Source organism: Psittacula echo (genome assembly GCF_963264785.1).
Source record: "Psittacula echo genome assembly, chromosome: 3".
Taxonomy (NCBI): Eukaryota; Metazoa; Chordata; class Aves; order Psittaciformes; family Psittacidae; genus Psittacula; species Psittacula echo.
This window is the reverse complement of record NC_137736.1, coordinates 104,926,001-104,938,890: the sequence shown is the minus strand read 5'-3', so window position 1 is coordinate 104,938,890 and position 12,890 is coordinate 104,926,001. Positions and strand designations below refer to the sequence as shown.

Below are 12,890 nucleotides of genomic sequence, written 5' to 3'. Positions count from 1 at the left end.
AAAGCAGCTTTGATATTTCAAGTATTTGTAATGGCAGCTTTGAATATTTATATAATGTTTTCTAAGTGAGAAACAGAATTCTATTATCTTATTTTGAAGTGAAGTTATGGTACCGCATTGGTATAACTGAGACCATGAATTTAGCTTTCTAACTCAAGAAATAAATTTGCTTTAAAAAAGACCCCAAAAAACCAGAATCAAATCATATCCAGAGTTGCCTGTAGGAGGGAAAGAGAACTTATATGTTAATTTTCTTTTTTTATATCTATATATAATCCACACACACATGTGTGTATATATATATATATATATATACACACGTTTGTGTGTATACATACATCTGCAGTTCCTAGGAACTTTGTGGCCTGCCATAACGTTAACAACACATCATAGACAGTGAGAACATAGACAGTGAGGACAGTGAGTGACAGACTCATCTGCAAAACCTGGGACAAATTTATAGATAAAAATTTTAATACTTTTTGATTTTAGATTCCTGTGATGGAGGGGGGGAATGTACTGTAATGCTACATAAGTCTGCTTCTAGATACCCATCTTCAAAAATTATAGCTTATTTTGTGTCAATTTTTAAGGTTATTAATCAGTTACTGTATCTTCCTATGCTCATTTTTCAACTGTAAGGCACATTATAATCAGGTTTTTTCACAGACCGTTTAGAGATTGCATATTCATATTTTCTCACTTTATTTCAAGACTGTGAGGAAAATGTTATGTTTGGAAATAAGACTTCTCACGTGGTGGTACTTATATCTTTTATATATAATGCTAATTTAATGTATACTGTTAACATATAATACTAATTTAAAATGTAGTGCAGTGTTTTACAAAAAATACTTGTCAACTCCATGGGAAGTCCACAGAATGACTTGTAAGAAATGAGTCATGCAGGTTCATATGTTGAAATACATTATTGGCTAAAGACATGTTGGAATCCAGATTATTCTCTATATCCAGAAATAAATCTGAGACCAGTAGTGTTCTACATCCAGTTCATTTAAAAAATTGTGCTTGCAGTCTGACATGTTCTGTCATCTTCATAATCTGCCCAGTTCACCTAAGTTAAACTGATCAGCGTTTTGAGTGGAGATACCAAAGAAGAAAAAAGTCCTCTAAAAGTGATGTTGTTCTTAATATATATTTTTTTAAGTATTGCCTGCTGTATTATAATAATGAGGAGAATAAATATTTATTCATCCTAGGCTTGACAGTACTGAAATGGACCACAGTGAAAATGAAGAATTCACACTGACTTCACCCTTACCAGGGAAAAAAACTGACAAGAGGGACGACTCTGATATTGTAAGGGTGAGCTGATTGGTTGCATTGCACGTGTTTTATTTTAAGTCACCAGGACTTATAATAAAAACCAATGTGGTGATATTTGATGTCAAGAAAATGTGCTGAAGCATGAAAATGAGTTGATTGTGTAAACTATGGGAAAACATGTTTGAATTGAATATGAAAATGCAATGAAAAAAAGGTTCAGTTTGTCTGCTTTTTGTAGAATTACTGAGGTTGGAAAAGACCTTTAAGATCGAGTGCAACTGTTAACTGCCAGTTCCACCTCTAAACCATCTCCTTAAGTGCCACATCTACAATGTCTTTTAAACACCTTCAGGGATGTTGACTCAGCCACTTCCCTGTGCAGCCTGTTACAGTGCTTGACAACCTTTTCAGTGAAGAAATTTTTCTTAATATCCAATTTAAACCTCTCCTGGCACAGCTTGAGGCCGTTTCCTCTTTTGCTATCATTTGTTACTTGAGAGAAGAGACCAGCACCCACTGTGCTACAGCCTCCATTCAGGTATTTGTAGAGGGCACTAAGGTATCCCCTGAGACTACACAACCCCAGTTCTCTTCAGCCATTCCTCTGTAGGACTTGTGCTCCAGACCCTTTACAAGCTTTGTTGCCCTTCTTTGGACCCACTCCAGCACCTCAGTGTACTTATTGTAGTGAAGGGCCCAGAACTGAACACAGCTTTGAGGTGCAGCCTCACCAGTTGCTCAGTACAGGGCAACAATCACTTCCCTCATCCTTCTGGCCAGTCTATTGCTGATACAGGCCAGGATGCCATTGGCCTTCTTGGCTGCCTGGGCACAAGCTGGCTCATGTTCAGGCAGCTGTCAGCCAACACACCCAGGTCCTATTTTGCCAGGCAGCTTTCCAGCCACTCTTCTACAAGCCTGCAGCATTGCATTGGTTGTTGTGGCTGAAATGCAGGACCCGGCACTTTGCCTTGTTGAACCTTATACCATTGGCCTTAGCCCGTCAGTCCAGCCTGTACGGATCCCTCAGCAGAGCCTTCCTACCCTCCAGCAGATCAACACTCCCAGCCAACTTGGTGTTGTCTGCAAACTTACTGAGGGTGCACTTGATCTCCTTGTTCACATCACTGATAAAGATACTAAACAGAACTGGCCCCAGTACTGAGCTCTGGGGGGCACCACTGTGACAGGCTGCCAACTGGATTTAACCCCATTCACTGCTCTTTGATCTCAGCCATCCAGACAGTTTTTTATGCAGCCAAGTGTGCGTCTGTCCAGGCCATGAGCAGCCAGTTTCTCCAGAAGAATGCTCTGAGAAATGGTGTCAAAGGCTTTATGTTAAAGTTGAGATAGGCAGCATCCACAGTCCTTACCTCATCCACCAAGCAGGCCACCTTGCCATAGAAGGAGATGAAATTTGCCAAGCAGGACTTGCCTTTCATAAATCCGTGCTGATTGGGCTTGATTACCTGGTTATCCCATGCATGCTGTGTGATAGCACTCAAGATGATCTGCTCCATAACCATCCCTGGCCCTGAGGTCAGGCTGACAGCCCTGCAGTTCCCCAGATCCCCCTTCTAGCCCTTCATGTGGATGGGCATAACATTTGCTATCTCCAGTCCACTGGGTCCTCCCTGGTTAGCCAGGACTGCTCATAAATGATGGGAAGTGGCTCAGTGAGCACTTCCACTAGCTCCCTCGGTACGCTTGAGTGGATCCCATCTGGCCCTAATAGTGTGCCAAAGTGGTGTATCAGGTCACTGACCATTTCCCTTTGGATTATGGGGGTTATTCTAGTGAGGATATAAAAACTATTTGTACTCTCAGTCAGATACAGTGTTTTAATATGTTAAGAAAATTATGAAATATTCTAAATACTAAATGCAGGTTAAATACTGTCTCAGGTGGAATTTACACATGTATCAGAATGGAGAAAAATGAACCACCAAAGAAAATTATAATTGTGTTGTAATTCTAAAAGCAGTTAAAAAAAATACAAATTTCACACACTACTAGTAAATTTCCGTTCTTTGTCCCTTAATAACAGCTGGCAGTATGTAAATTTTATAGTAGTTTAGATGTGCATGAAAAAGTAATAATATAAACAAGGTCAGATTTATTATAATAGTCATGATATAATGTCATAATTATAATTCTAATAGTCATAATATGAAAGTCATAATAAGTCACGAAATGGTTTTTCTAGAATGCAATAAGTATGTCCTGGTTCTGGTGTCCTCAATATAAGGACATGGAGCTGTTGGTGCAAGTCTGGAGGAGGACCACGAGGAGAAGGGGGCTGGAGCACCTCCCCTACAAAGACAGGCTGAGAAAGTTGGGGCTGTTCAGCCTGGAGAAGAGAAGGCTGCGTGGAGACCTCATAGCAGCCTTCCAGTATCTGAAGGGGGCCTACAAGGATGCTGGAGAGGGACTATTCATCAGGGACTATAGTGACAGGACAAGGGGTAGCAGATTAAAAGTTAAACAGGGGAAGTTTAGATTGGATATAAGGAAGAAATTCTTTACTGTTAGGGTGGTGAGGCACTGGAATGGGTTTCCCAAGGAAGTTGTGAATCCTTCATCCCTGGCGGTGTTCAAGGCCAGGTTGGACAGAGCCTTGGGTGACATGGTTTAGTGTGAGGTGCCCCTGCCCATGGCAGGGGGTGTTGCAATTAGATGATCTTAAGGTCCTTTCCAACCCTATCTATTCTATGATGTCACTGTTGTTTTATTTTTGACTGTCTCTGACATTTCTCTGTTCTCCCATTATGTCTGTTCCATTTTTTGAAGTTGCTTGGGACTTAAGGTACTGATAGTGAAAATGTCCTGAATTTTTGCTTGTCTTGAAGTGCAAATAACCATCTTATAACTGTGATAACTTGTGGGAAAAGCAAACTGACTTACAACAAAACAGAAAAATCAGCAGTCTCTTGTCAAAAAAACCCACTGCCTATATTGATATGTCACTTCAGCTGTAAACGTTGAAAAGCCCGAGAGTCTAAACAGCTGCTGGCATGCAATTCATGTTTACAAGCATTTGGTTGAATTGGTAACTCTGACAAAGCTGAGGAATAAAGCAAATACAATTTGGTTTTTCAGGTACCTTTGAGAGCATTTGTATTTCACTTTGACTATGTAATCAAGCTGCTTAATTTTATTGATTCAGGACTCATTTGGGTTTTTTGGAGCTGGAGAGCAGATTATAGCAAGCATTAACTGAGAAGTGGACTTTCTGCTCCCCAATTAATATTCTACGTTTTAAAGATGTCGATATTTTGGATATTTGTCCAGATTAAATCATGGTGTACCACGTTAGTTCTAAGGTTGTTAAAGGGACACTGTTAAACCTGAAGGGACAAACTTTGCTATGAAACATGGCTACAACTATTTACCTGGTAAAAGCAGCTGCCATGACACATGCACAATCACTGCAAAAAACAAACAGAACAGGGAATAACAAGGATGTCACTGATCTAGGTCAATAGCTGTGTCACTGAAGTCATGAACTGACAGGAGATGTCTTCACTTGTTCAAACACAGGAAGGGGTCTTGTAAGAAAAGATGGAGAAAGACTTTACAGGGGCCTGTAATGATGGGACAAAGAGCAATGGTTTTAAACTGAAAGAGGGTAGATGTAGATTAGGTATTAGGAAGAAATGTGTTAGTGAGGGAGGTGAAACACTGAAACAGGTTGCCCAGAGAAGTTGTGGCTGGAAATTTCCCTGGAAATGGTCAAGACTAGGTTGTCGGGGCTTTAAGCGACTTGGTCTAGTGGGAGGTGTCCCTGCACATGGCAGGGGATTTGGAATGAGATGATCTTTAGAGGTCCCTTCCAACCCAAGTATTCTGTGATACTTTTAAGGGTTGGGTGGGGCTTTTGCTGCACAGAGCAAATGTTGAGTCTTAGTGTGGCTCTGACAGCCATGCTTTGGCAGCTACCACAATTTCCCGTGCTTCCTTCTACAATTATAAATTTGGGTCACCTGTTGTCTTCTCTATTAGTTCCTTGCCACTGCCAGCATGGGAGCCAGGCATAAGCACCCTGGCAGCTCGCAACAGAGCTGAAGCCACAAATTGACAATTCCCATCTTCTATATCTTTTTCTCTTGATAAAAATGCACTTACTGATGTTCTAGCAACTTGTGTTTGACACAGGTGAACTTACAAATGAAGACCTTACACACTCAGTGTTTGAAATAGTTTTTCTCTTTTGCCTGGCATTTTATATTTATGTTGGTGCTTATACTTAAGTGCAAAGGTTTCTGAAATGGATATGGTGGACAATCTTAGATTGTTATGAAGTTGTGTAACTTGAAAACTGTTTCTCTTGGACGGTGAAGTTTCTGTAGCTTTTGCATACCCGACAGTTTAATGTGGCAGTTTAATTTTTAAATTTAAAGGTGTAATCTTACCTTTTCAGTCAGAGATGGAGAAGCCTAGAGGAAGGAAGAAAGCAGCTATCACAGATGCAGAAGAGAAACTAAGCATAGATGACCTGAATAAACTGGGTCAAGAGCAGAAACTTAGAGGCAGTCAACGGGGAAGGAAGAGACCTGCAGTTGTTTCAGAATCTGATGAAACACAATGGCAAGAGGAGAAAAGGCTAAAAGAAGATGTTATAGAAAGTGAGGATGAACAGAATAGTCCACCAAAGAAAGGGAGAAGAGGACGCCCTCCCAAAGCAAATAATGGGGGAACACCTAAGGAAGAGCCAGTAGCAAAGTCATCAAAAAGGAGCAAAAAAAAACAACCGTCAGCAGCTGCAGCAGACGAGGAGGAGGATGAGGAAGAAAGGCAGACTGAAAACATTGAACAAAAACCAAAAGGCAGGCAAAATAGGACACCGAAAAGAACACAGCAGAGGTAAGTCTGTCTCCTTGTAAGCTGCATCTTTTTTATCCTTGGACATTAGTTATAATTTGATACTTTGCAATTTGGGTCTTCCTCAAAACAGAGCAGAACCATCTGAAACTAGTACAGTTGAATCAGCACAGTCTACGCCACAGAAAAGACGAGGAAGGTCATCAAACACACCACCATCACAGCCAAAAAAAGTGTAAGTGGGGAACATTTTCTAAATTTGTATTTAGTGAAAATTAGAACTGCCTCTGTGCTCCCAAACAATCATTTACTGAAAATATTTCAGAATCCTTTAATTGACAGATAAGAAAATAAATTTCCATTGCTATTTCTAAAATGTTTTCCCTAGCTGCTTCTCCCAGAACATCTCAAACCAGAGCAAGAGGCTATGAGTAAGTTTAATGTGCGCAGGTAGCGTATACCAAACTTTGCTCTTCTAGGAGAAAATAAGACACATGAAGGCGTTAAAGACAGGGCTTTATTAGGACTTCAAGGGGCAAAAAGTGCTCTCATTTGTTTTGTATAGAGAGGAAGAATCAAATTGTTACTGTGGTTAAAGAGTATTGTGGAGAATTAAGTTTATTCTGATGCTTAAATTAATGTTCGCTTTCTAATTTGTGGCCTTATTATGCACTTGAATCATTTCCACATGAATAAAATGTGCTACAATCTGTGAAGGATAGTAGCTCTTGAAACTTCTGAGGCAGATTAAGCTCTAAAATAAAGTTAAACTCTGTGGCTAGCTTAATCTTTTTGTGCCTGCTGTCAGAAGCTACAGGTGTATCTGCCTTTTCTGTACATGTATGTGCAATGTACGTAAAGCAGAGGTGTACAAGTTGACAGGACTTACCTGCTCACATGTATCAGACTGCAGTTCGTGGAACAGATTTGCAAGATACTTTTCCAGACCCCAGTGATAAATTCCTTAGGGCATTATATATGTACATCTTCAGTATGGCATTTGATACTACTCTGTTGTTTTTCTAGCTTCTGGGCTTAGTTAGCATCATTTTGATCTTCCTCTGGCACCTTAATGTACCAATTTGCCTGTCCCTGGAGAATCTTCCATAACAAAGATCTTTGCCTGAACAAGCTTGTACCCTCAATTCAAACTCTAATTTCACACCAAATTGCATGTTCTGGCATTTTACATGCACAATATCCCAAAACAGTGTTCTGTTTCCCTACCCCAGGTTAAACCTCTCCTGCTCCTTTACTCTGTCATCAGAAACACAGGTCCTGACACTGTCTTGGTTACTGCAGAAGTCACTGCTACATGTACAGTGAAACAAGAGTTGGAAACAGCTACTGCCATACAGAGAAGACATGCCCACAAGTATATTGTTGGGTGATGTGCTAATACTTAAATAGCTTCTGATTAATTTCTCAGTGAAATCAGTGTATTTCTTTACCTGATTTTAAGCAAAGTAAACAAGAGTACACATGATCAGTAGCAGGCATAGCTCTTGTTCACATGTATGTACATTGCTCCTGGCACGAGAAGCCCAAGTAAGTTGTGAGTTGTGGGTCTATTCTAGATTTCATTAAAAAAAAAACAAACCCAACCAAAAAAAAGAACCCCACAAAACCAAGAAAAATTTTGTGTGATCAGACCACCCAAATTGCCTGTCCTCTTTCCAAATCTGCAAGAAAAAGGTGAGACCATAGTAATTCCTCAGTTTTCAAAGTGCACTGTAGTCAGGCCTTTCTCCCTTTTCTACACGTGTATCTACAGCGGTTTTAAGAGAAAGGAGCTGATAGGCTGAGCAGCACTGTGTACCACAAGATAGATAGATAGATAGATAGATAGATAGATAGATAGATAGATATAGATTGAATCCAAATGCTTAAAGCTTTCTGGGTTCCTTTAATTTGTCATAAGAATTTGGGATTTTACCTATGAGGTAAAATCACCTTTGAGGTGATAGTGTATAACCTATTTCTGATAGCCACCTGGGTTACTGGTTATGCATGTGAGCTGGCTTATTTTTGTAATCTGTGAAAAGATGAATTTGTGAGTAATTCTTCTCTCTTCTTTTCAATTCTCTTGTATCTACCAGTCCTGCAAGGCTTGAGTTGGGCTAATTTGTATTGTTTCTCAGAGGATATCATTTTGGTTGGTTGATGCTGAAAGCCCCTGTACTACATTATAATTACTATATGCAATTCAGAAATTCTGTTTTGTGTAGATTTTAATGTGGTTCCCATCACATGTGTGCTTTGATGCTGTCAGAAGCCGGCTGTTCTGGATCTGTGTTCCCCCACTGGGGACTGAAATGTGTTTATTGGCAGTTTGGAACAGAGTTTCTGGTTTAGTTTCATCCAGAAAGTTACCTAGTTTGGGTGCAGCAAGACTGCATCTGCTGTAAGTTGGATTATTCAGTGATTTGATCCTGAACTGTGCTAATGACACAACCAAAATTATGATGTGGATGCAGCTGTGTGGTTTTGTATGTATATCTAGTTGGCCTCTCTTTTTTTCAGGCGGGAGGGGGACTAGTTCTTATTTTAAGCAAATGGGTGCTTTTTGCTTGTGGTTCAGCTCCCGTCACTAACAGACAATTTATTACATTGTTGACTGATTTTTTTCCTGATTATCCTGACGAAGCTATTGCTATCCTGATTATACCCAGCTCTTAGCATGAGCTAGCTTGGCAGATTTGTATTCAGGTTCATTATAGTGTTAATTTCATAAAGAGCAACAAAGGTTCTTCTAGGCTGGTAAAAACATTGATGCAGTTACCAAATCTTGTTGTGTATAAACTCCTGTAGAAGTACAGCACGTCTGAATAGAAGGGGAAAAAGCAAAACCGACTAAGTATTCTGTCTGGCTGATTGGCTTTTCCTGTTCACTGGTTACTGTTGTGTCCACCTTCTTAGGCCCATATTCTCGCACTGAAGAGAAAAATCTGTTGTGTGGAGGCAGAAATTGTGCAACTTTGTACTCCTAACCCTCTAACCTGGAAGAATGAGTTTTAAAATGCTGTTGTCCAGCCTCCTAGTTTCACTTCTTCTATTCCATGTGTGGATGAACTAGATGGGTATAAAAGATCTATTATTATATAACATGAAGTGATAAGGCTGCTGGTTTTGTAGAGTGTTTGCTCTTATACATGTTTATACACGTGCAGAGCCATATACTATGAAAATGATCTTTATTTTTCTTCTGATTGTAGCCGTGCAGGACGTTCCAAACAAGCAGCCAGTAAAGAGAATGAATCTAGTGAAGAGATGGATGTTTTTCAGAGTAGCTCACCTGTCAGTGATGACATTCCCCAGGAAGAGGTAACGGAAGAAGAGGAAGTTTCCACAATCAATGTAAGAGAAATGCCTGAGATTTTCTTTGAAAGTCTTTGTGGTTTCCTCTGTCTGTTGATGTTCAACGAATGACTTCTCCTGTTCTAAGAGCTTAACCTTTCTCCTTTAAAATTAATGAGGTGGTTGTCAACCGCCACTGTTGTGTAGTGGCACCGCACTGTAGCTTCCCAGAGAAGCTGCATTCCTTAGCAAATGTCAGGTTTTGTCAAGCATTTTCTGTTTTCTGTTCTGTATAGCTTCTGAGTTGTGTATGACCTCATGGTAATTATTTTCCAGGTAACTCCTGCCCATTCTTCTCAGCAACATCATCATAATGTTTCTTTATACAAAAAAAAAAAAAGACACAAAATAAATAGTGCTGAAAGAGAAGCATGGGATCTTGGAGCAGAATCCTAAATAGATTTCTTCCTCTTACCAGAATATGCAAATATTTTAAACTAAGTTTATTTTTGTATTTATTTCATTAGTAATGTTAGTAGCAATACTAAAAATGTTACTGTGAATGCCTTCACACTTTTGGACACTTCGGATGATTGGAGCATCTGAGTGTGTGAAAACTCTAAAAAATGAAACCAAATGATTTTTTAATATTTGAAGGGTGCAGACTCAGGAGCATCAAGCAAAGTTATGTCCTGGTCATTGACTGGGACTTGTCCCTGTGATGAGCAATCAATGACACTGTATACAGTTATTCACATGTTATTGTGACACTTAAGCATTTTTTCCATTATAAAATATATTTATTCCTGAATTTTTCAAATATTTTCCTGTAAAAACATTTAAAATGCTTTTTCTCCAAACAGGTCCGTCGCAGAGCTTCCAAAAGGGAAAGACGATGAGTAAGCATGTAGTTATCAGCCTTCCAGGTGAAAGCTTTGAAGAATGCTTTTACTATAAAGCTTGAGACTGAATGAAGCTGTTAGTGCACAAATGGGGTTGCTGAACGAAAGACAAAACCTATTTTCCTTTTCCTGCCCCTGCATTTGCAGTCCCTAGGTCACAAGCTTTAGCCACACACATGTTGATATCATTAACTGTGGATTTTTGTGAAGTGTAATGTGCGCTGGCTTTGTAGACATATGAACTGAAGAAGAAAACTGTACATAGTTCTTTTTTTAATGTTTCTGACTTCTAAAGTGCTTGTATAGCTTTTATCTGCGGCTTTAAACTGACAGTACCCCACTGTTTATTGGATCTATTGATAAAAAAAAGAACAGTTTGTTGAAAATTGATCTCAAGCAATATCTGTCAGTGTTCGTATTTGTACTCTTGTTGACATTTAACTGTGAAAACAAAATCAGTTGAACAAATAGTGCCACTTTCTTTTGCCACTATTTGTTGAGAAGAAGAAAAAAAATGGTCTTTGCTTCCTTCATGGATTTAACCTAATGTTTACCTTTAAGCACCTACTTATCATCAGAGGTGCTAAATTACTTTCTTTTACAGTTGAACAATGTTGGATAGAATAATACAAGAGATGCAAATTGTGAAAGAAGTTGTTTGTTTTACACCTCAGTATTGATGCCAGACTTTTCTGGACTTCTAGTGGCATTGAAAATTCAGAAAGGATTTAAAATATTTTAATTTTAAAAGTGTGTTATTAAATAATGTACTGAATACCCTACCCATTTTATCTTCCCCATCAGTTTTTATTAATCTACTGTATCAATAAAATTCTGTAACTGAGTTTTTAATAGTCTAGTATGTTAATGTGTATAGATATTTCCTTCTGAACGTGATGTTCACAGAGCAAATTATTACTACATTATAATATGAAATCTGATATATAAACATTAGTGAAAATACAGTTCTTATTACAATGTAAAGTTAATCACAAAGAAAAATTTTATTGATGCAGTGTGTCTTTATAAAGCTGTTCTTGAGAGCCAAGTGTTTTGTATTTTATAGTGAAGTTGCATGTTTATGAAAAATGTGCTGAAAATGGGATGTAATGTTTTTTTGGAAAATCGTACCTAGCAGTAGAATATGGTAGGTTGCCTCTCGACAGAATCTTTTATTGAGAGTTTATTGTACCTTTTTGTTTTGTTTTGGGGTTTTGAGCCAAATTTTTTTGGTATGAAGAGCTAAGTTTTTGTTGAATAGCCAGCTGCTGATTATTGCAGTCAGGGTATTCAAGATTTGAATGAAGCTCCATTTTTATTTTCTGCTACCATAGAGAGGTTGGCTTTTTGATTTTTATTTTTTATTTTCAAGATATAATCTAAAAAAAAAAAAAAAAAGAGAGAGAAACAAAATACTTAAAGCAGTATCCTGTATGCAGTTTTACAGTTTATAAACTGTGTCTTTGAACCAAAATGTGTAGGTTATTACACTATGCTTAGCCAAGCACATACGATAATTTCAGGTGCTGTTCTCCCTCTGGTTCCCTACAGTTGACAATATGTGCAAAAATCAATTTCTAACTTGAGAAAATTTTATCTCAATAATGGAGCATTTTCACGTAATCCATCAATAAGTAAGTTAGAGTTGCCAGGTGGCCCATAAAGATTAGAGGAAATACTAAAACCTGGATTTCCTTATTTCCAAATGGTAAGATCACCACTAAATAAACAGTTATAATTTTTTCATTATGCTTTTTTTTTTTTTACTAATGGAAAAAGGTATTACAAATATTAGATTATTTTGCCTCAACGTCGCCCCTACTCCCTTCAGTGTTCAGCTTTTCAACATTTATACCTATAGGTATAGGTGAAATGCTGCCTAAAAAGGCAATTATGGTTGATTTGAATTGACTTTGAAATAGTTGGCACAACAGAACTGGCTTACTTATGTTTCAGCAGTGCAAATGCAAGTTGTTGTGGTGGTTTTTATGGTATAAAATGATTGAAAGCTAGCTTTATATTTTCCTCTGACAGAATTGCACTGAAAACATTTATGGAAGTACCTTTTAAGTCCATTTTATACAAAAAAAATATGAAAAATTGATGCTGAAACTGCTGCAGACTCTTGAGGCTTTATGTGCATAAACATGGTTAGGTTAAACTTCATGGAATATTGATGCACATTACTGATCACAATGTCTAATGTAAATTTAAACTATAGTTTTGCAATTTAAATGATGATTCCTTGGGTTATAATGTGTAATTCATTATTTCTTGAGAAATAGGCACAGCAAATATTTCATTCTTACATTCAAATCTCTTCTAAGTTCATTCTCATCTCATATAAAGAAAATGAATATTTTATGTACTAACATTTTGAGATCTGCGTACAGTAGCTACAGTAGAGTATAATTATGTATAAAAGATAAATTGCTAACACTGAGTTAGCATGCTCTTCTGCAATGATAATGTTAAGTTTATAAAAATGTACTGTATTACATTAAAAGATCAAATTGAACTCACTGTAACAAGTTCCAGTATGACATTTTTGTGAGATTACCGAAGTATCTTGCTGTACTTCGC

At 38.0% G+C, this 12,890-nt stretch overlaps 1 protein-coding gene across 3 annotated transcripts in view; it reads left to right on the top strand.

Annotated features, from left to right (window-relative positions):
* Window positions 1–12,638, top strand: part of PDS5B (PDS5 cohesin associated factor B) — a 119,810-nt gene extending 107,172 nt beyond the window's left edge. Inside the window, exons 31-35 of one of the 3 annotated variants that reach the window (XM_080614425.1) lie at window positions 1,221–1,320; window positions 5,708–6,150; window positions 6,242–6,343; window positions 9,324–9,465; window positions 10,269–12,638. In XM_080614425.1, coding sequence (XP_080470551.1) covers window positions 1,221–1,320; window positions 5,708–6,150; window positions 6,242–6,343; window positions 9,324–9,465; window positions 10,269–10,304 — 823 coding nt within the window. In that variant the 3' untranslated portion in view covers window positions 10,305–12,638. Of the gene's footprint in view, window positions 1–1,220; window positions 1,327–5,707; window positions 6,151–6,241; window positions 6,344–9,323; window positions 9,466–10,268 lie in introns of all 3 variants that reach the window. The other 2 variants (XM_080614424.1, XM_080614426.1) reach the window with 2 other exon arrangements.
* The last annotated feature ends 252 nt before the right edge of the window (window positions 12,639–12,890 follow it).